This window comes from Cryptotermes secundus, unplaced genomic scaffold (genome assembly GCF_002891405.2).
Source record: "Cryptotermes secundus unplaced genomic scaffold, Csec_1.0 scaffold191, whole genome shotgun sequence".
NCBI lineage: Eukaryota > Metazoa > Arthropoda > Insecta > Blattodea > Kalotermitidae > Cryptotermes > Cryptotermes secundus.
The window spans coordinates 345236-368648 of record NW_019718272.1 but is presented as its reverse complement, the minus strand read 5'-3'; the positions used below and the strand labels follow the sequence as shown (position 1 = coordinate 368648).

Sequence of the window (23413 nt, the reverse complement as noted above, 5' to 3'; positions counted from 1 at the left end):
AAGACTGCTTTCTTCATACAGAGATATGTTCTTAAGAATAAAAACCTTGTATACACAAAAGCGAGGAACCGATGACGTGTACATGATGGAGGATATAGTGATCAATTATATATTTATGAGTTATATTTTATTTCGTTACAGGCGTTTTGGGTGCTCCTGTTTCGATGGTTTCTCTGGATCAAACTGTGGAAGAGGTCCAGGCTGTGAACCAGGAAGGCAGATATGTCAAAATGGAGCCTCATGCTGGTAAGATTGGATTTAAATTTTAATAATGAACCGTTTGCAATACTTAATTAGTTACAGCACGATAATGTGTGCAAATATCGGACATATTTTGAAGAATTTTCCTCTCATAAATTTTTTTTTTCATTGGGTGAAACTGAGTCCACTTGATACTGCGGCTACTTTTTGGCCTATTGTACCAGCCCAGGATGATAGATGTTGATTGTGAAGAAATCGGTAGATTGCGAATTCATGGGGAAACCGAAGTACTCGGAGGAAATCTGCCCCAGTACCACTTCGTCCACCACAAATCCCACATTACCATATCCGGTCTCAAACCCGTGCCCCCGCAGTGGGAATGCTGGCTCCTAACCGCCGGAACTATGGCACGGCCTTCTTATGGAAGTTAGTCGCCTGTTTGTAGGAGAACAGAAAGCATGTTCAGTAGCACAATTTTTAGCGAGCTTCTTAGGCAACGAAAGTGTGAAGACGTGTATTCGGTGCACCCATCTCTTCCGTCCGAGTTTCGCTTCAAGACTACTGACTGAATCATTTCCGTTTCCAAGCCGATAACCTGTTGTTGTGGAGAAATTTATTGTAGCTAGACTGGTTACAGGCCTATTGCCCCATTTGTTGTCGTATTTGTTAATAGATTGTTTTTCGGATTTTCTTGGTTTTTCATATTTTCTTAGGTACTTTGGCACTATTGTAATCACAAATTCAAATTTAGGTGGATACTTCTGATTCTTCGGGTCCTATTGATCGTGCGGACTTCTACAAAGACAACTGTTATACAAGTGTAGACCAGGATTCACTTTCGAATTCCATTTACCCATGGATGTCTTCGCGCTTTGTGTCCTTGGAAACAGAACTTCTGTGACGATCTGTCATAGCGTGAGTGGTCTGTCGATGTATGTGGCCGATTTAAGATTCGTTCACTCATTTATTTATCCCTTCCTTCGTAAGAAGAAACTAACTGGGCTAACTCAGAATTAATTATTAAAATTTCTGGAAACAAGGAAACGCACATCAAAATTCCCTCCTTCCATATTGTTACGTGTATTAGTTTGGATTGGTGTATACATTTATTGAACAGGGCATAACTACAAATAACTGCAACACTATTGCTGATTTGAACATTAGAGATCACTTCACATAAAATCTTCTCAGACTACTTTACTACTAGTTTTGCGAGGTAACAGCTCTCTGCAATGGCTGTTCCTCTGCAGTGTTTTTATTACAAGTTTGCTGGCAACAAATCTTAGCAACGGAGATTCTTCCGCTTCCGTTTCCCCCTGGTTAACACTCCGCAGCTGAGCCCTCAACTGCACTGCACTCTTTCGCTGAACAGAACACGGTCGGAGCGGACCCACAGAGAACACCGCCTGTATCACCTCATATTGTTGCACTGCTTAGTGCAGCAGCTATGTAATGTCGTTTAGCTACTTTGATTATTGACCTCTATATATATGAGATACATTTTTATTGAAATAAGGAAATGTTAATGTGCAGGCTTAAGAAGAAAATTCTCGCTTCAGTTTATATTCGTGGAAAGTTGTAATACAAAAGTACTGTTAGCAGAATTCATATGTGATCAGAATCGTAGTTTCATTTGAAAGTAATATAATCCGACAGTCTGCACAATAATAGTTTTGAAAGACGTTACTGTGACAGATACTTGTTTTATTAGCTGTTAGTGGTAACGATACAAGTTTCGACCCTTTTCTTAGGTCATCTTCAGGCGTACAAGATTACTGTTACTAGTTCTTGAATGCGTTATAAATCAATATGAATTCATATTGTGTTTGTATGAATTTTTATGCTAAAAATACATTTTAATTTAAATTTAGTTCTTATATAATTTAAAAGTAGCCGTCAAAATTTGACGTTAAAAGGATAAAAATCAAAACCAAAATTAGAATAAATATAACGATGAAGATAATTATCACTTATTTATTTAAGTCTTATTTAAGACTTTGTGACCGCTACATGTACCTGTATGTGTTGTTTGGTTGTTCCACTGTGGTAGTGATAGTTGTGATATGGTGTAACTGCGTACTGGGATCTTTCCTCAGAATCTGGAAAGCGTTTGTTTCTGACCTCCCTGGAAAATGAGTTGTACTCGTAATATATATATATATAAAATAGAGCTTTGTTCTGTTTTTCCCACCTAAATCTTCATAAAAGTTTATACACCCATTTTTAAGCACCACTTTAATAATACTGCAGTTTGAACACCACATTTTTACCGCGTAGAATAGTTTGTTACCTTTCCGGCATAAGGTGTAAGAACTGCCTATTATGAACAATTTTTCAGATATATCGCTACTGTTATTGTCTGATGAGTAATAAGAGTAGGCTCATGTTTTTATTCGATTGTTTTGAAATCCGCGCCTTATGGCATGTCAGAAAGTTTATATCGCTGCCCTGCAAGTCATATGGCAGGCAGACATCATTAGTGCTGTATCAGAGAGAACAGTGTACAATATCAATTTCGCATGTTCATTGCACAAAGTGTACAAAGTGGTCTCTGTTCAGATGTTTTACCTCCGATACTATTGAACGAACTTCAATGAAATGTGAGACTGGTGGACTGTGCTAAAATCAGCGAGGCGAATTATATTTTAGTTCCCGCAAATTTTTGCATGAACAAGGATTTAATTTCCTTGATGGTTACTAAAAATAGATAGTCTGCCTGATGCAAAATACGAATATATTTATCTGAATTTTTTATTTCATATATTCTTCGTTGTATATAATGTTTAGCGACACACAAAAGTGACTCTTTCCTATGTGCTATGTGATATCTGTATCTCGATTTTATTTGAGAACCGTATGTATATTTATGTTGAATATCATGACCAGTGGCGTGTTCGAAATGTCACAGAATAAACTCGGGAAATATACGCACTTCTTTGGTGAATACTTTTACCGAGAAAGATGAAAAACTAATTTAGTTTCTGAATTTTATGTATATATTATATATAAAATGCTGTTTATTTAATGTGCACAAGCGAGAAAATTCCATATATTTCCTTAACAATCTTATTCTCATTTCCATTGGTGGGCGGAGTATGTTTTGGAAATATCTCACAGATGTCACTGATTCCACACTCATTTCAAAATGTCCGTCAGAAGTGAATTACATATGACCAGTACACTGAGAGAATGGCGTAATAGTTACTAAGACCTGTCAGTCGATGTAACAATACAAAATCAATATTTTCTCGGTTGTTAGTAATTGCTGGCAGGGTGTTGTCGGAGGTGTTGACGTAATGTTTTTTAGAATACGTTTATTCATTTTGACTGGGTATAATATAGACAGAATTTCAGCTGTTTTTCCAGGATCCACGTAAATACAAGTGGGGCTCATATAACACGGTTCTCTTTGTGGATTAGTGTCAACCTCTATTTAATCCATGCATTCGGCGATCTGTATACGTTATGTCAGACACAAATACAGGCAATAAATAACAGACATGTATTCCATAAGTTTCTAGTACCCTTTTGTCATGTATGTCGTACCTAGGTTAAAAATACGTATGAGGTAATTTCTATTAAACACTAAAGGTATAATAATTCTAGGAAATAAGAATGGACCGCCTCTGTGGTCTAGTGGTCAGAGATCCTGGTTAGAGATCCAGAGGCCCCGAGTTCGATTCCTGGTGCTACCAGATTTTTTGAGAAGTAGTGGGTATGGACCGGGGTCCACTCAGCCTCACGAGGCTCCGGTCTAGAAAACCGAAATTAACGATCGTGGGGATTCGTTGCGCTGACCACGCGACACCCTCTGTCCGCTAAAGTTGGCACTAACTTCGCCGACAAGCGACGGTCGCTCGTTGGCTATAGTTCGCTTGCGGACTAAAGCCACCGAGATTTTTTTGTCTACAAACAGGAATGGGTTTGTCACTTTCATTTATGTTATACAAAAAGATTAAATTGGCTTATATTATATCGATGCAGACGTGATATATCTTAATATAATATTTTAGTATCATCCTATGCTAATTAATTAATTAGCGATATTTCCGCAGAATTTCGTTTAACGTTTAAAAGGCTGTGCGATTTTTGCCACACTCACATTACACTCACTCCTCTATACCGTTAGTAGAACAAGTTTCGGACACACACGATGGCTATCAACAGGCTGCAGCTTTCGTCCACCAGCCACGACCCCCACATTGAGAACGCATTGTTAAGTGAGCCAGAAAATAATCATTTATCGGATGTAATCTGTCCTTAGGAAGGTTCTTACTTCATGCCCTCCTCGAAGTGCTTGACAACATTCTTCAGGCGTTCTGTTGTTGAGGGAGTAAATCTGGAGTCTTAACCAGCGGGCAGCGGAAGTTGAAGATTCTTTTCCAGGAAACGTCCAGTGAAAACATTGCAGGAGAATAGCCATTGTTGAGAGCTGTTACAAAGTAGGCTAAGATTTGTACTGTGGAAAGCAGTAATAGTGTTATAGTTATTTGTAGTTAGGACCTGTAAGTGATCAATAAATTTATTCACCAATCCAAACCCCTTGTATAGTCGACAATATAATTAACAATATGAAGTAATTGAACGTTAGACTTACAAGGTTTTTTTTTCCTTGGCACTACAGCCCCAGTGGGCCTAGGCCTACCTCTATGAACTTCTCTGTTCACTTCGGTTTTTCTAGAACTTATACATTCGGTAGGACTCCTTGCGCGGGTGATCAGCTCGTCGCAAGGCCTCTACCTATATACAAACACAGAAAATCGCACACACACAAACTAAACATCCATGCCCTGAGTGGGATTCGAAACCACGATCCCGGTTTCCAAGCGAGCGAAGACAGTACAGCCTTAGACCGCTCGGCTACCGTGACCGACAGACTTACAAGGTAGTGCACATATATTGACGGAAGAAATAATTTATTTAATTATCTCTTCTTGCATTAATTAAAGAGAAACAGTTTAGCTACCTTATACGAAGCAATGTCTACTGTTAATGTTGGTCTGAATGCAGATTTTGATATAGGAATTATGTGTGAAGACGATCGGGTTGTTCAAGCCGTTCATTAGATTGCATTCAGTTTCTGTATCTCGAGGACAGCTACCTTATCAGGAAGTACTCTGCCTCATACCCTTAGTTAGTAATCATATCTCGACTCTTATCCGTGTCAAAATTAATATATAAAATTTTATAGGGAAATTACGTTTTTTTTATTTTCTTAGTTCTTTATTGTTCATTTGACAACACTTTTAGTAGCTCAGATTATATAGCCGTGATTAGTGAATAATCAGTTAGAAATCATACGGAAATAAGCGGCTATGACGTAATTTGATACACTGTCACGGCATTTGCCTGGGCGGACTGAGGGAACCTACGAGAAATGTTAGCTAAGACAGCCGATCTGCGGTCGAGATGTGAACCTTGGATTCTGGAATACGAAGCAGGAGCGCTACTTACTCACTCTCAGCGTTCGGTAGAGCTATTCGTATCAAGAATTTATATAAAATGAAACATGAAAATTTTAAGCTGCTGCTGCAAGAACCATCGGTCAAGGATAAATATTTTGTAAGATATGCACACATTTTATTGTGAAGGTGAAACAGTATAAACTATATGCAGTGGAAATTTGTATCATTTTCGATAATCGAATAATTGTCTGTGGGAGCTATGCGAAGTAATTTTCAACCTCGTGTCCCAGACTTCATTCCAGTTAGCAGGAATAACTGACAGCTACCACTAAAACAGAAAATGAAGACGACAAAACTGTATCAGTATAGTGAAAGCAGTGTGAAGATGCAAGTCAAAATGCCTTACAGCGAAGGGACCGTTTGATATCACTAATATTACGTAAAAATACCAAAATGATGACGTGTACCTTGCAATGATATAAGCCTCAAGGGGGAGTTCAACAAACTACTAAGACAGCATGCATGTTAAACATTTTTAAAGACTGCATTTCTTCTAGACAGTACGTAAAATTCAGTTCGCACCTCACAGGAAACACACTGTATCCTCGTTACGAAGATCATCAGGTTAATGCTGTTTAGGGAAACGGACGCTCTTTACTATGCGAACCATATGAAACACGCAAATACATTCTGTGACCAGAATGCAGAGTTTTAGTGGGTTAAAGCTGTTGCTACATATGCAACCACAAGGCTTTAGAGGGCACACAATGTCCAACATAACTGCCCTTTATTAATTGGCACAAAACTTTAGAGAATGTGTGTAGCGGGTTGCTAAATTGCGAGGGGACGAGACTGGCGTTATTCCTCTGGGGCCCGGAATAGGCCTTTCAGTATATGTACGAAGTGTTCACAGATACTGAAAACAGCTAGCGACAGCTCAGCGTGCGCCGTACATTCATGTTTCACGAACAGAAGTGTCAGGCACTGGAAACAAGGTTAAAGACTCAGCCTCCACGCCCTCTGTATTCTGCAAGCTACAACAGTTCCTGTCCCGTCAAAACTTTTTAACTTGTCACAATTTTTTATGTGTATAAACAAACACAGCGTCATCAGCAGATTTTGTTTCGGGTAGAGTTTTTTTTTTTTTGGAGTGCTGAGAAGAAAAGGAGAGTGGTTGATAGTTAAGTTCCGCTGAAACTTTTTTTGGAAGTATTCCAGTTATGTTTGGAAATTCAAGCTTTTGTTGCAGTTTGTGTGCCGTGACAGAAAGTCCGATAGAGGTGGTGCATAAGCAGACAGATAAAAGAGATATATAAAAAGAAAACAAATACCCTCGGATATAGTGAGATACATTTTCAAGCAGAGCGGAAGATAAAAATCCCAGATTTTTTACGGGTTGTAAGGTTAAATTTAGTTTAATGTTTCTCTTAATGCATGCCATGCGCTGCTTCGATACAGCCACTTTTTTATATTCCCATGCCACTTCCCCCAGTGTTCCTTATATCACCCTGTCAACAGTCTATTCTAGCTGTTACGCATGTTAAAGAATTCTTTTTCTTGATAGGCCTTCGACTTGGCCTGTGCTTTATACTGAACATTCAGAAACCCTCATTAAACGGTGGAGTGTTTTCTTTTTCTAAAGACCACACAGCTTCTGCGGATTTATTCACCGAAGCTGTAGTTGTAGAGATACTTGAGGTATGTTACATTTGTTGAGGGTAGAAGCAACAACAAAACTGGAGGTGTCCAGTGTAAAGCTGATTCACAGGGTAAATATTTCTAACAATGAGCAGTTTAAAGCTCATAAGTTGTAGGGATTTCATGATGATTATAAAGGAATTTTTAAAGATGCAGTATAATTCTGTGGAATATTCAGCAGTTAAATGTTTTTGTTATATTTTTTCCACACCAAATAATTTAAATACACAAGTAAATTATAATGCTTTAATAATGCAAACAGAAGTATATTGCATGTAGTCTCTCTCAGCTGCACAATATGTAAATTACAATTTAAAAGGGACCGCTTCGTGTTCTTGTAGTAGTGTCGCATCGGAGTTGCTAGGCCATCTAGGGTCCATGTTATTACGTAACTGAGTTACTTGCATCGCTGCTACTAAAGGCCATTGAGCTACCAAAATCCTTCTTTCCGCTACGTCATCAATAACTTAATCTCTACTTAAGGCCGCGAAAGCAACCCAGGTTTAGGTCCTTCGTCGCCCAGTATTCTCATTGCACCACGAACGGTAAACCTTGGTGTACTTTTAATAGCTGGAAGATCAAAATATAAGAGNACCTCTTCAAACGGCAGCCGGGATAGCGGTTGTGACGGACAAGATTCGAATCGAGCAACTTTCATATACATGTAAGATTTGAGGCTTTCACGGCGGTGACTATGAAGAAAGCAGTCTTCTGGGATTTGGCACCGTGTATATGTGGTGTTAACCTACGTTTCGGAGGAACGTATCGCCTCCATATTCATNTTCTTCATAGTCACCGCCGTGAAAGCCTCAAATCTTACATGTATATGAAAGTTGCTCGATTCGAATCTTGTCCGTCACAACCGCTATCCCGGCTGCCGTTTGAAGAGGTTGATATTAGTTCCTCCAGGGAAATATTACGATAATACATCGATCATGCCATGGATGATCCATCCAATTCATTATGTACCAACCTTTCACCACCCGACGCTACATAGCTTGAAATAATGGCACAGACGTAAAATCACATAAAAATTTCCTGGGGCATCACATTTATTAAAATATATGGGGAGAAATTTAATGAAATTCCTGTTAATAAATGACACAATAAAAGAACAACTAAAATTAAGTTTTTGACGATACTCAAGGATCTAAACGTTATAATATACGTACATGAAGGAAATAGGCCGCGCCATAGCTCAAGCGGTTAGTCGCTGGCTTTCCATCGCGTCTGTTTTAGTGGGATTTGTGGTGGACAAAGTGGCGCTGGAACATGTTTTCATCTTCATTCCACCAATTGCTCCACAATCATCCTCACCTATCATCTGTGGCTGGTACAACAGGCTAGAAGTGGCCGCAGTACAAGGGACTAAGTCCCACCCCACTAGCAACAATAAAAATGCATGAAGGAAAATGTGTCTTGAAGGGAGTGGAAAATAGTTCTGAAGACCACTTTAAAGATGGATTGGTCAAAGGACGTTTCAATGATTACAGCACAGGACAAAGAACTGCATGGTGACGATGAAGATTTAGGAAACTGGAGAACACTGGGTTGTTCAGCGCAAAGAACTAATAATATTGAATGATTTCATTGTTTCGTACGTTATTTAATGACGCTTTGAATTGCTAGACTATATGGCATCGGGTGGTAGGCCGATGAACTGGAAAGGACTTGGAAGGAAGCGTTGTGGCCTAATGTACAGTACTATTTTCTCTAATTCGCATAGTGGGGGGTGGAGTCCAGTTATGTCCACTCTACACGGCGGCCACTGATTGGCCTATTGTACCTGCCCCGGGTGATTATGATGATGGAGTATTTTGTTCAATGAAGATTGGCAAGGGAAACCGAAGTACTCGGAGAAAACCCACCCCAGCTCCACTTTGTCAACCACTAATCCCACATCACCAGATCCGAGTTTGAACCCGGTCCTCCGCGGTGGGATGCCAGCGACTAACCGCTTGAGCTATGGCGCGGCCGTACAGTACTATAGTCTGCGTGGAGGAATTGTGAAACACAATGCAAAACCTCAGCTAGAATAGACGATGTGCGGGCCATGAATCAAACCGAGCACCTCCCGAACACAAATCTAGAGCCCTAAGTGTTAAGTGATTAAGTGTTAATATTGTCTTTTCTGTTTCCCCCATATAGTAGGGGCTGGGATAGCTCAGTCGGTATAGCTACTGGCTACGGGCTGGACGACCAAGGGGTTGGAGTTCGAGTCCCGGTAGAATCAAGAATTATCACTTCACCGCGTCGTCCAGACCGGCTCTGGGGTTCACCCAACCTCCTATACAATGGGTACCGAGGGCTCTTTACTCGGGGGTAAAAAGGCCGGAGAGTGAAACTGACCACTCACCTCAAACTACTGCCGAGGTCAACAAAATGTGGATCTATACATCCACTTCCCGTACGCCTTCATGGCGTAGTGCAGTTCGATTCCTGACAGGGGCAAGGGATTTTTCTGTACTTCACATTGTCCAAACCGTCTCTGAGGGCCTATCTGCTTCCTCTTCGCTGGGTGCTGGGGGCTATTCATCTGGGGTTAAAGTGGTCTGAGTGTTAAGCTAACAATTCAGTTCCATCTAACGCCTAGGTAAATAATGGTGGAGCCATACCTCCACTCTCCCATACTTGTTCATTTCATAGTGCTTAATTAATTAAGTATAGGGACAAATTTTGTTTTTGCCGTTGACAAGCAAGAGACTTACTTATCACTCATGCAGGACTGACACTGCTGTCTTCAATTTCGGGGCTCAGAACTTGTGCCATAATGGCTTTTTGAAAAATTGTGATTTTTTTGTGGTTTCAAAATGAACTAGCTACGTGAGAGTCACGGGAAATGGAATTACTCTTCGGTTTCGGAGGGACAGGTGACGTGTAGCTTACAGAAGCCACTCACATGGAAAGTTGCAGATTATGGCGAGCAAACCTCTAGGTGTTATGTAGGCTCAGTTCCACCAGATCATAGTTCTTTACATCCAAAACGTACATCATCTTTCGAGATTCATTCATATTGTGACGTTGTACCCATTGCTAGGCAACTGGTCGGTAAACACATTCCCGCAATACAAGCGCACGCAACAATACGGAATCCATTGCTAGGTAACGCAGATGTAAAAACGTTTCCTTAACAACAGAAGACGGTGTTTTCCGTGCTGTCCGTGCCGAGAGATAGTAGGAATACAGAAGATTGCAGACAAGTAGTCGATTATAATTGAGTCGAATTTTCAGCCACAGAATAATGGCAAGAAAGGAATTAGGCTGTGAAAAGAAGACTTCATGCATGATTTGAAGTGACAGTGAGACTGTGATAAATCCGTTGCCAGGATACGGATAGCGAAGAGTGAGAAGCCTAGTGCGTGTGTAACGGTGAACGGGAAAATGCGTATAATAGCGATAGCTTTGTATTGCCTGTAGTCCCGAGCGATCGCCGCTTGTCGGCGAAGTTAATGTCAACTTTAGCAGATATGGGGTGTCGCGTGGTGAGCGAAATGAATCCCCTACGGCCGTTAATTTCATTTTCCTAGTCTGGAGCAGCTTCTTTTCCATTCAAGCAGATCTTCAGTTATCCTCACGAGGCTGAGTGGACCCCGTTCCAGACCCACCACTTCTCAGAAAATCTGATAACGCCGAGAATAGAACCCGGTACCTCTGAATCTGCAGCCGGAAACTTTTCCCGCTAGACCACAGAGGCATATGCCGACTGGAAATTCAAACATGTTTACACAGGAATTGTTTCCCTGAGGCTGCCTGCAGGTAGTATGCCACTTTCTTCTTCCTAGAGAAGATGGGCTTCAGTTCTAACACTTCGTAGAATCGGTTGGTTTGGTAAGGGAACTTTTCAAATGTTGGAGACACTGACATGTTCCGTTTTCCACCTAAAATTATAATGCGCTTTCGTTAACAGGCAGCTGTGTCGTTTAAACGAGATACTTCTGTGAACTAGTAACGTTCCAAGTCTGTGAAGGAGACATGAATCATGAGCATTGTGATTTCCATGCTTACGTAATTTGCACAGCTCTGTGGTTCTGCCATTTCCTATTAAACTTACTTCGGGATGTCTTCGGAATGCATGTAAACATAGCTGGGCAGGTAGCATAAGGAGTCAGAGACGCAGGTCACAACGCGTGAGCTATTCCACAGGGTCCGCAGTCTCGTCTTCCTCGTGGTTCATTGCCGCGCAAGGAGCACGCCCTCAGCCTATATGTCAAGAAGACGTCAAAAGCGCTTTCGCATGCCCTCCCTTGTAATTCCGAATTGAGTATAGCCGTTTTACTGGAGAGGCCTGTGGGAGCTACATGCTAATTGTGACTTTTAAACTGGGTGATAAAACTCCCCCGATCTGTAACTCATAGGTATTGAAAGAAAATTTCATTAAAATTTTGGATTTTAATAAAATTTAATCTCTTAGCTATTTTCATACCCACTTTGGTGATCTCACGTTTTATCTTCGGATGTGTACTTTGACTAAATGTGAATTTAATAGCTGCTGTTACCTGTTCCCTCTGCTCATTCATGTGATCTTAAGAGTTCCACGGCTTCCACAATCCTGCCTCAGTTCACCCGCCGTAAAGGATATGATGGTATCCTAAGGCGGATTACATTCTGTTCTCTGTTGAACCAGACTAATTAATTAATAATAATCCCGTCGGGCTTTCAAGGGTCTTTTAGAAGAAAGTAATTATATTTGCAGAATGTAGGCTACATGAAGCCACTTTATAAATGAAAAAAAATTCTCTGTTTCCGAATAATTACATGATGAGAGAATAATTTGTTACAATATGAAATTTTGATCGAAGAGTAAATAAAATTATAGTACAGAATATGTTTCTCCATGTTTCATAGGAAATGTTGCTGCTCTATGAGTAATAATATCTCACTGCATTCAGAAAAATTGATTGCAGTACGTGTATATATTGCTTCTAGGTTTTTTCTTCCATAATCTTATATTTTATGTCTGAAATATCTTTTATGGTCCATCGTACCTTGAGTAGGCAATATTATGGAAGAGAAGTCGTGTATGTTGAACGATATTTCCGGTATGATAATTTTGGTTCCCATCATATCATCCAAAAAATTGTGAACGTTACTCTACATGAAGCTGTAACATCTATATTCATCTTATTGGGACTTTCCTCTACTTGTAGTTTACCATTAAAGTAGAATGTTCTTGGAGGCTTGGAGTCTGCCTCTTGTGACTGACAGAAGTCACACAGATGTTCAGAGGAGCTGCGTTTCACCTCCTGGCCATTCTGCAACATATCTGACTGGTACTCCTGCAGAACTAGTACCAGGGCCATCCGCCAACGAAACCACAAAATTATTCATAAATGACAATGCTGATATACCAATGAATTCAGTGTTCTCTTCTGAACTGGGCTGTAGCCCATCATGTACTGTTGAACGTGGAAGTTGTACGTACGTACCTGCAGGCTAGTAGCACAAATTGATTTGCGCGGATTTCGCTGGAATGCCACTCTAATGCGATTGACAGTTTCTTCAGAAATCCTTGTCTTTCCAGGAGACTACTCAACAGATTACTTCTCTGTTTGTTGTATCAGAACCGAATTCTTTTCCTTGTACGAGGTTGACGTCCATATTGCAATCTAAAACGACGCTGGACAGCCTACGAGATTAAAACTCTGCTAGGCACAACACGCATTGAACCTGGTCCTCTGGTGTCGACACCGTTACTGAACTCGCCGAAGGTCACCAACTGGCGCATGCTCGTAAGACGGGCGTAAAGAAAAATTCGGAGTTTTCCTTTTCGATGATATAAACCGTATGCCTGTATGACGGTTTCTGATATATTTATTTATTTATTTATTTTAGATACCTTCCATCTGGACATTCTGTGTATTCCAAGAGAGAAGTACAGGCAAAGTAGAGAAGGGAAAAGCAGTCGTGTTGTTATGGGAATATCGCGTTGTGATGAACGGAGTTCATCAGATGAATAGCTCTCTCTTGTCTGTCGAGACAGCTACAGAAACGCTCGCCTCAATGAGGAATGAGCCCAATGAATCACCTGTAAGGAACGGATTCATTTTCGGTGCACAATAGGGATCTTCGTCATGAGTGCCCCAGTTACTTTTCAGGATACATCTCAAAGTAACTTTTAAGTCTGAAAGCCAGCAGTAAACTATTGATTGAAACTCCATGTGTTACAAGTAAATTTACGCATTATATAATATATAGTTGTGCTTTGTCATATGTCTAACATCAGTTAGAAAGTGTAACGTATAAGGAATAATAAACTGGCAATAATAAAATATCCTCGGGCAGTCAGTCGTGTCAGCTGGTTAAAAATTACCAAAATTTTTGGGAACATCTCTGTTCCCATCGTCAGGGTCTGAGAGCCCCGAAAAGATTCTATCATCTTATCAGCCTTGAAAACTTCAGGTCGTAAATAACCTGACGTGATCTTGATGTAATACTTACATAGTTCCTCATAGAATAAACTTCTAGTAATCTCTGAGTGCCGATCACGGTAGCCGAGCGGTTTAAGTCATGTAATGTCTTCGTTCGCTGGGAAGTTGGGATCATGGGTTCGAATCTCACAGAAGACATGGATGTTTGGCATGTGTATGTGTTAATTATGTATTTGAGTTGTCCTGTGATTGGGTAGCGGCCTTGCGGTGAGCTGATCACTCACCCAAGGAGTCCTACCGTTTGTAAAATGATCATAAAACTGAGAAATCAGCCGTATGCTCCAAAGTGGGAGCGAGAGGAGAAAAAATCTCTGAGTGGTGTGAGAATTCCCTTATATTTGCTACAGTCGACTGTTGCAGTCGTTGCAACTGACCCACAAGCGAGAACATTTTTACATACAATTTATTGGTAATATTGACAAATTGCATCTGTAAGATAACATTAATACTCTTTTAAATATGAAGAATAAGAGCAAGAGGAAGATGAATTTACTTTCAGGAGTTGAAATTGGCGTGAGTTTATGTAAGGGGGAGATTGGATCGATTAAACTGAATTTATTCAAGACCAGCGTGACTTTGGCAAGCACCCTGTTACTGCGCCAGACCCGACACTGCAGAAGCAAACAGTTCAAGTCCTCGACACAATCGAGCTATAGCTAGAAGTAGAGATGTCAGATTGTTCCTTTAGTTAGAAGTCACTGTAGTGTTCAAATGAAGCCACATTGTCGTCTCATAATTAGTCAAACACAGGATGAAGTTGCACACCACCAGCCAATGCTTGTTGTAATGCGATGCTCAGAAGTAGTGTATGAACCATCTCAGATGCCCGGTTCTCAATTTCGTAGATGGTTTTGATTGGTATAGTTCGTTGTTTGTTTGTTTGTCTAACCTAGCGGTTTCAACTGCAAAGATTACATATGGTCATTAAGCGATCCAAATAATGTCAAGAAAAGTGACTAGGTAAGAAGTTGAAAGGAGTCAGTTGTATTTCTTCAGTGTCATGATGTTGCTTTCGTCTCATGTCATTAAATAAAACCTGATAAACCTCACGAAATCCACAGATGAGATTCGAAACTGATACCTGCCGAGTACAGGTGTGATTTACCAAATGTCAGCCCAGAACCTGAGCCCCAGTTGCTGCCATAGTGGCTATTAGTGTCGTTGGCAGCACTGTAGCGGTTACAGGAGTTGAGGAAGTGAGTAATTGATACACAGTTCATTGACAAGAGAAAAGCAAAAGTAATCGGAGAGGGGCCTATCTTACGCAGCTTTGAACATTGCACGTTTCCAATCTGTTTCAAGAAGGGTGTGTCGTTCTGCTGTGTACAAGTCGCAGTGCACATGTGAAGGCATGAATGATAGCCACAGTGAGTTATTTTTTCACAAATCCAGCATTGCCTGTGACTTTCATCTCGTAGAACATCAAGTAGATCAGTTCATTTGCTTCTAAGTAAATCAGTTTCCTCATTATTTCGTAAAGTATTTATATTCGCGTATAAGAAATTAAGCGGATTAGGGCACAGATTCCCCCTCTTCATAATTCTCGTTAATATTTCTAGTCTATCCTATTCTTTTCTATTCTATTATGGCTCTGCAGCCCTTTGTTGTGCCTTGGTTGTCTTTTCAGTTTCTTAATCCTGTACACAGTAGGTAGGACTCTATGGACGGGGGATCAGCCCGTCGCAAGATGGCTGCCTACACACAGGGTAACACACACAGATATCAATACCTTGAAGAGGATTCGAACCCATGATCCCAGTGTTCAAGTGAGCGAAGACACTTCATGCTTCAGACGGCGCGACCATTGCGATCGACGTTAATTCCTCTAACAGAGTGTTTGTAAGCAGAACCCATAGTATTTGTGTAAAGCGTCGCTAAATCTTTCCCCTTGTGTACCGGAATTGAGTCAGATATATGTTTGTATTCATGAACCCCATTAGGTAAATCTTGCACATGTGTTGTGTTTACCAAACAAGATCCTTGGATACTCGGGAAGAAGCTAAATTGTTAAAGAGTTTTTCTTCCTCCAAACTGAATAATGGATTTCCAAAACGAATACATATCTGAGATATGACTCTTGTATTTGGGTACGAATTTAATCACATCTCAATTTAATTATAAAGACTTTTATAACAGTTATAAACAGTAAGGATAACGTATCCTGCTTATTATGAATAAATATCTGTATAAATTATTCTCACTCCTTTCTACAGTTTTAAAACACTGTTTTATATCGAAGATGGAGGCACGGTCTTCGGTAAAATTTACAGTAAAGGAGCTCTTGGCTTAAGCACTCATCTAAATTAGAAACATGTACACTGTCTCATCACGTGTGAAATCCAAGGTGACGGCTTTCTTTAGCTTTGTTTTCGTTTTTACCAAATTAAGGTTTTTGTTCCATTAGCCTGAACTGTTTGTTGGAGAGTGGGTATTCTAAGATGAATCTGGTATGCTTGAACATTTCGGAGAAGAAACTGGTTATGTGGTTAGCTGTTGCGGAAGGACACATTTGTTCGCATTAAAAGAAACTGGAATATTTAATGGACACTTTTTTGGAGAATGTAATATTCACATTACACTGATTAGGATCTTTCTTTAGAGGCCTATTGAAATGACAAGGTATTCTAATTATCCCTCAGATAATACGTTGTAGAATCTGTGTGTATATCACTGTTGCACCTACAACGAGATTTCTTTTTCCTTTTTCTTACTCGACGATTACTTAGGTCTCTTCGCGAAAGTACTTATATCAGATTAGGGCGCTGGGAATATAAGACTTCTCAGGGTTAGAATTTTTTAATGACCAAGGTCACGCTAGGAGCGCCGGAGTTTGTACATGGAAATTTATCCGGGATTGGAATTGGATTGCATAGCGCAACACGTCACAATATTGTACTGAATTTATTTGACAATCAGTTAAATTTGATGTGATTAATATTCGGATAGTACACTTTCATTTTATTTCATATTTTTATACTCGTACTAATATCGTAACACTACGCTGAACTTAGACAACAGCGATGTAGCTCTACTCCCAGATATTGTATGATGACTTCTTGGGTGTTACTGCCTGCTTCTAGCTCCGAATTCTTATGGTGATTTTGTGTGACTAACTTGAATGCGTTCTTCTTGTGGCCTAACCGATTAACCATTTAAATCCCAGTGGTTACATTGTGTACCGCCTGCTTTAACACAAACATTCTGAATTCTGCCCACACAGTGTTTGGTTCTCACAATAAATAACGATTGTTTCCTTAAACGGCATTAATCTTTTCAGTGAAGAGGTTACGTGTTTCCTGTGAGGCTCGAAATGAATTTCTATATATATTATTCAGAAGAAATTCAATCTTTAATTTTTAATTCCTTTGATACGCAGTAAAAGCCATGCTCAAATTTTTCCTCTGCCATAATAAAGTCCACGACCAAACCCCTTATTTTTTCACTTCCTACATTTTGACCCTCAGCCGAACCTGTACAAAGACAAGCTTGCACGACCTGCACACATTGAAAGCCGCAAAATGTTCCTGTCCTTGTCTGTAACTACACTCTCCCCACGTCTCTTCCTTCTATTCTCTTCAGCCTTTAAAGGGTTAACTGAGTTACTGAGCCACTGCACTACCGTATGCTACTAATTCATTTCTTAGTGACCATCCAATGACACCTGAATGATCCTTGCAACCAGGAAACTAAGAAACGAACAGTCATAATTTGGCAAGGCGACCTTCCGCCAAAACTTGCCCTTTTTATTAAATAAGCGCCGTACGTTTTTGGATAGAATTCATCTTAAAGGGAAGGAAGGAAGAAAGAAAGAAAGAAAGAAAGTAATAAGGCATTGTATTAATTCAGTACTATACCCTAATTATAACTTCTCTAGTGTTATTTTTTTGGAGCCGAGGTAACGTAGTCGATATAGCGACTGGCTACGGGGTGGACGAGTGAGGGGTCGGAGTTCGAGTCCAGGTAGGGCTACGAATTTTCTTTTCTCCAAATCGTCCGGACGGACTCTGGGGTCCACCCAACCTCTTAGCCAATGGATACCGTGATCTCTTTCCCTGGGGGTGAAGCGGTAGGAACGTAAAGCTGACCACTCACCTCCAATTGGTGTCGAGGTCAAGAAAATGTGGATGTATATTTCCACTCCCCCATACGCCTTCGTGGCGTTGTGCTTAATTACTTGAGCACAGGGACAACTTAGTGCTCTCTTTTAGCGCATAGCAGGAAGCACGTTTGATGATGATCTGCATAAAACAGGCACTATCAGGCAATCCTATGCTATCTGTGACGTAAGAGCCCCATGGTTTGATTTATGTCCGTGTCAAAGGGGAAGCTTAGTCAAGAGAAAATGGGTTCCACAATTCCGTAACGGTGTTAGCGTCGTGTTTGCTTCGACATTAAAGTGGACGTAAGCTTCGAGGATTCATTTCGTAATTACGTCGTTTCGTTAATTATCACCGAGCGTCACGAATGTGTGGGTAGCGCTCATCTTAGTAATCCGGAGGTTACAATTTCAAACCTTTACCCGTAGGCCTGCTATGAAGACCGGCTTTCCGATATTTTCTTGGCCTCTCCGAAGAATTGCTAGGATTGTATCCCAGGTTAGGTCTAAGCCACGACCGCCCTACGTCCTGTCCAATTCATTGTCAAGTAGTCATTGTGTCTTTCGACGCTAACTATTCCGAGCTGTATGAAAAGCAGCAGGGGACTAAATATCGAGTTTTATACTGAATTACCGCCGTATTTCGAGTTCCTGTAGAAATCAGCGTGTTCAGAACGAGATATTTGTTATTTAAGTAAATTTATTTTCTTTACTTATTCCAGAGTTGATTAACGGCACCCTCAGCAGCTTGACGTGCATAGCGCTTGGTGGCAGAATGTTTGGTAAGGACTGAGTTGGTAAGAATGTGGAAGGAATAGGTCGGGGTGTAGTTCAGGGTATTGGCCTGAAGGGAATGAGGAAATGCATTTAAATCCTCTCTCGAAGTCGAGATTTGAACCCGCAACTTCCAAAATACGAAGCTGAAGTGTCGCCAACTCGAGCATTCAATCGGAATCTTTAGTATGGACATAACATTTCTAGTACTTTCCCACTGGCCACACAAGGAAATCATCTGACCGCTGTTTGCATTTCAACCACGACGTACTTTACGACAGTCACGCAAGGGAAGTGAGTCAGTGTTTCCTGGATGAGTTGTAGTAACAAGGGAATGGGTCTTCAGGAAGTATGATGGATGTGATCTTGTTCTGGTTGCGCGGTAATTAGTTTAGCTACCACTGTTAACCTGTTTCGTGTGTGTTCACAAGGTTGTTTGAGCGTGGTGCCCGCAGCCAAACACCAACCCCCGTTTCAGTTAAGGTTGAGCGAAGCAGCCAAGGTATGTTTCAGTCCCAATGCAAAGGATTTCGGTCATCTCACAACCACTGTACCCCGCTTGTACTTGAATAATTTAACGATGAAATGATGTGCCGTGTTCAGAAATAACGCGTTAAGTTCCAAACTTGCCACCTATCTGGTTAGGTTGTGAAAATTTGTTACCTTTCCTTTCGAAAATGATGTTACACCGTTCAAGATGGGGTATCCTAAGCACTCGTCCCTTTGTTTTAGAAGCCGTTTACGAATGAAAGCAAGGTAACACGTGGTTCTTCACATTCCCGATTAGGATACTGGACGCTGTCACGCATGAATTTCAGAGTTTCTTTTTACCATTACTTGTGGAGAAGCACGTCACATTAGTTGCGTGTTTGGTTCCCTTTACCACATGTGATGCTAATTAGTTTCCTTCATGTACATTTTCTTACATACTTAAATCGTTAAAAGGGCCCCGCCATAGCTCAAGCGGTTAGTCGCTGGCTTCCCACCACGGCGGCCCGGGTTCGATCCCGGGTCCAGTCCAGCGGGATTTGTGGAGGACAAAGTGGCGCTGGGGCAGGTTCTCTCCAACTACTTCGATTTCCGCTGCCAATCTTCATTCCACCAATTGCTCCACAATCACCCTCACCTATCATCTGGGGCTGGTACAATAGGCCAGAAGTGGCCGCAGTACATGGGACTTAGTCCCACCCCACTAGCAATAAAAAGGTGTTTGAAATATTGTTATTGGCTTATTTAATGCTATATTAAATAAATAAGTTAGGCAGCACGCGTGAAAGCGGTTCTGGACAATTGAAAAGAATTGTTTCAGTATTTATCAGTTCAGACTGAGAAGGATCATGGAACGCCTGATGGCTGTCAATCTCAGTATCGAGATGAGAAGTAGGGACTTAAGAAGCATCACACGGGAAATTTAACCATTCGTTAGTTCAATTCTTTAAGTCATCGACTCCAATCGGTATGTTGGCGTTAGCTTCGGAAAAAATAACTGCTAGAATATTTCACGTAACAATTCTTACCGTCTCTAGTAATTAGCGTACTGTTTTAATTATTTTGATATTTGTTATTCTGTAACCGGAACGCAATTGAAAACAGAACGTAATGAGTTAGAGTTTACGAAATTTTATTCCTTTCCTACAGAGTCAAATGTTCAGTGCTATCTTGACAGAACTATCCAGTTCGTTCTGTTTTGTAAAGTTAAATCTAATCGAAATTCTCACGATCCATTTCCTTCAGATCTAGTTAGTTCTCTTCTCTGGTCGTTATAGGCTTATATTCAAAACCGCAATTTGAAGAGGGGCCCAGTAAGAGAACAAGACATTGGCCAGAGATGCAGCTGAGCCCGTTAATGAGAAAATAAGTTCCGAGAGTATGAATTAATAAAGTGGATCAAGTGGTGAGGTTTTGCTTGACAGAAATGAATCGTGGACTCCACAATAAGAATTTCTCGCATACCTGAAAAACTTCCTACTGTTCAGGGAAGGAGATTCTGTTCCAAGGACGTCAGTACTTGCACGGTGGTTTTGGTTGCTGGTCTGGTTGTGAGTTGGATGGTTAATTAAGAACAAAGAAGGCTTTTGTTATTAGACAGGCTATTAACGACGAGAAAACAATGTACCCATACCACCGTATGTTTCATAATTTTCTCCTTTGTGAGAACAGCGATACAGACATCATTCTGTGTGCGTTTCCTTTAAAATATTCTAAGTTGCGCAGAAATTGTACTAACTATCCCACCCATTGAATATTTGGCACAGTATCTTGTAACAAAGCAGGCCCTTTCACCGGTATTGGTTGCGTATATTTATTATAATATAAAAGTTGACCGTCGTATATCACTTTGCCTACACTTCTCATGGAGAAAGCGTTGTGATCTTGAGTTATATAGGTTTAAGGCGATGTTAATTATAGATACCCGTAAGACATATTTTTTTAATTATTTAAATAGCAATCAGAATTACAGTATTCTATAAGCTATTGTGATAACATTGGGCTAATAAGCTCGCCTATGAGAGGATGAGGATCCTTCCACCGAAGGAACCTCTGTTTTTCACTTAAGGTCAATTGGGAGACGTCTTTCCAATCGTCTGTTTTTGGGTTCTTCCAGTAGCGGCTGCATCAATGGATTGATGTGCGTCTCTAGTCGATCATGGTGTTTCTTGGATTACATCTGAGATGATTGAGATGCCAAGGTCGTGGTGAAGAGTGTCGTTCGATACATAGCATGGTGCATCTGTCATTACTCGAAGTATTTTGGACTGGGATCTTTGGATGATGGCGATACTCGACTTACTGGCTCAGTCCCATAGGTCCATATGGGCTTTATCACAGCATTGCATATCAGGATTTTGTTTTTCAGGTTCAGACGGGATTTCATACTAGCCAGTATAACTCTTTAATTTTCGCTTCAATGTGTTTCCTCTTTTTGATTATGTGTTCTTTCCAATTGAGTGTTTTGTCTAAGTGTATTCCCAGATAGCGCACTGATGATGATTCCGGTATGATTTCATTGTTGATGGACAGTCCCTTTCTTAAAGTAAAAGTGATTTGCGTAGATTTTGTTTAATTTATTTTAATTTTCCATTTTTTGGTCCACTGCTCTAGGAGATGTAGGTGGATGTTGCAGGTGCACTGACACAGTTTCTGGGTGTTCATGCCTGGATAATATTACTGTGTCATCTGCGAAGGTGCCAGTTATTGTATCAGCTGTCGTCGGTATGTCTGATGTATATAGTAAATAGAGTCCTGGGCCCAATACACTACCCTAAGGCACGCCGGACTTTACTGGAAAGACATTTGAAATTTCACCATTGACTCTGGTTCTGAACTGTCGGCCAGGACCTAATATGAAACGAATATTTTCGTAATGATATGTGTCGTTGTATGTATGCATGGCTGCATCTTAACTAGTTTTGGATTCTAGAATAAATTACTAGAATTACGAAGAAAATATTGCGTGAATAATAAGTTAGTTACTTAATCCGTTTCTCTCATACCTTACGGTGTCGAGGTTTTTTTTTTTTTTTTTTACATTTTGATCATTTTATAGACGGTAAGACTCCTTGAACGAGTGATCAGCTCGTCGCAAGGCCTCTGCCGAAGCACAGGACAACACAAACACAGAATAGACACACACACACAATTCGAACACACGATCCCGGCTTCTGAGCTAGCGAAGATAGTTCATGCCTTAGGCCGCTCGGCTACCGTGACCGGTGTCAATAATAAAGAAGATTTAAAAATGCATGTAGTTTATATGAACTTGAAGGACTTGTTGCAGGTTGATTCATCATCTTAATTACAATTGTATTAGTTTTGTCACTTAAGCAATCATACCAGGATATTAATAATTTTGTTTAAAGTTTACTCATTTATGGAGGAAAATGCAGTCTTTAAACCAGTAGAGCTTCAGCACGCAAACAGGAATAAACGCGGACTCCGCTTTGCGTTTATCATACAATACAGATACACGTATCTCGTTACGAGCCACTCGTCCCAATTTCATTTGAATGAGCAGGAATGTTTACGACAAAACTGGAGTTATTGTTATGTCTACAGCGATGATCAAAACAGAACAATTAAAATAGAGAGCAGTAATGACAATTTTATAGTGTTTGCAGCCTTGCAGTCCATTGGAAATATCCTGTCTTACTTGCTTCCTGTTTCATGTTGGGTTCTTTCTTGGCTTACTTTTCAACCCTGAAAATGGAAAAGACATGTTCCTCCGAAATGAACTAACTTTTACCGAGCTAAGTGGCGATATTCATCAGGAGACATATCTCGTTTTGACTCACGATAGCCCGTTATCTAGCCGAAATCGAAATGTATGCCTAATAAAGTCAAACCCAGAGGCTTACCTGTACAATATATTGACTTGTAATCACAGTTAATATAATTTACAAGTGTCGAAATCAACCTTATTGTTTCGTTTCCTCTGTTTGGCCTTCCGTCGTCCTTTGACGCGCGATAAAATTATTGCCATATTTTAAGTGGCAGTGTTTGTATTACTTACAAGCACAACATACACTCAAGTTCTAAGGTAAAGCTGTCCCTGTGGTCAACTAAATAAGCACTACGCCATGAAGGCATACTGGAGAGCGGACGTACTGACCCACATTTTCTCGACCTCGGAACTAGTTGGAGGTGAGTGGTCAGTTTCACGCCCCGGCCGCTTTACCCTCTGGGAAAGAGCCCCCGGTACCAATTGGATAGGAGGTTATGTGGACCCCAGAGTCGGTCTGGACGACTGGGGACGTGAACAATTCTTGACCCCACAGGGACTCGAACTCGGATCCCGCGGTCGTCCAGCCAGT

General features: G+C 40.6%; 1 protein-coding gene across 3 annotated transcripts in view; it reads left to right on the top strand.

The window, feature by feature from the left end:
• The window catches only part of LOC111873679, a 980223-nt gene that overhangs the window by 762330 nt on the left and 194480 nt on the right, over positions 1-23413 (top strand). For all 3 annotated transcript variants that reach the window (XM_033755436.1, XM_023868634.2, XM_023868704.2), the window contains one exon: positions 142-246. In XM_033755436.1, the coding sequence (XP_033611327.1) occupies positions 142-246 (105 nt within the window). The remainder of the gene's footprint in view (positions 1-141; positions 247-23413) is intronic.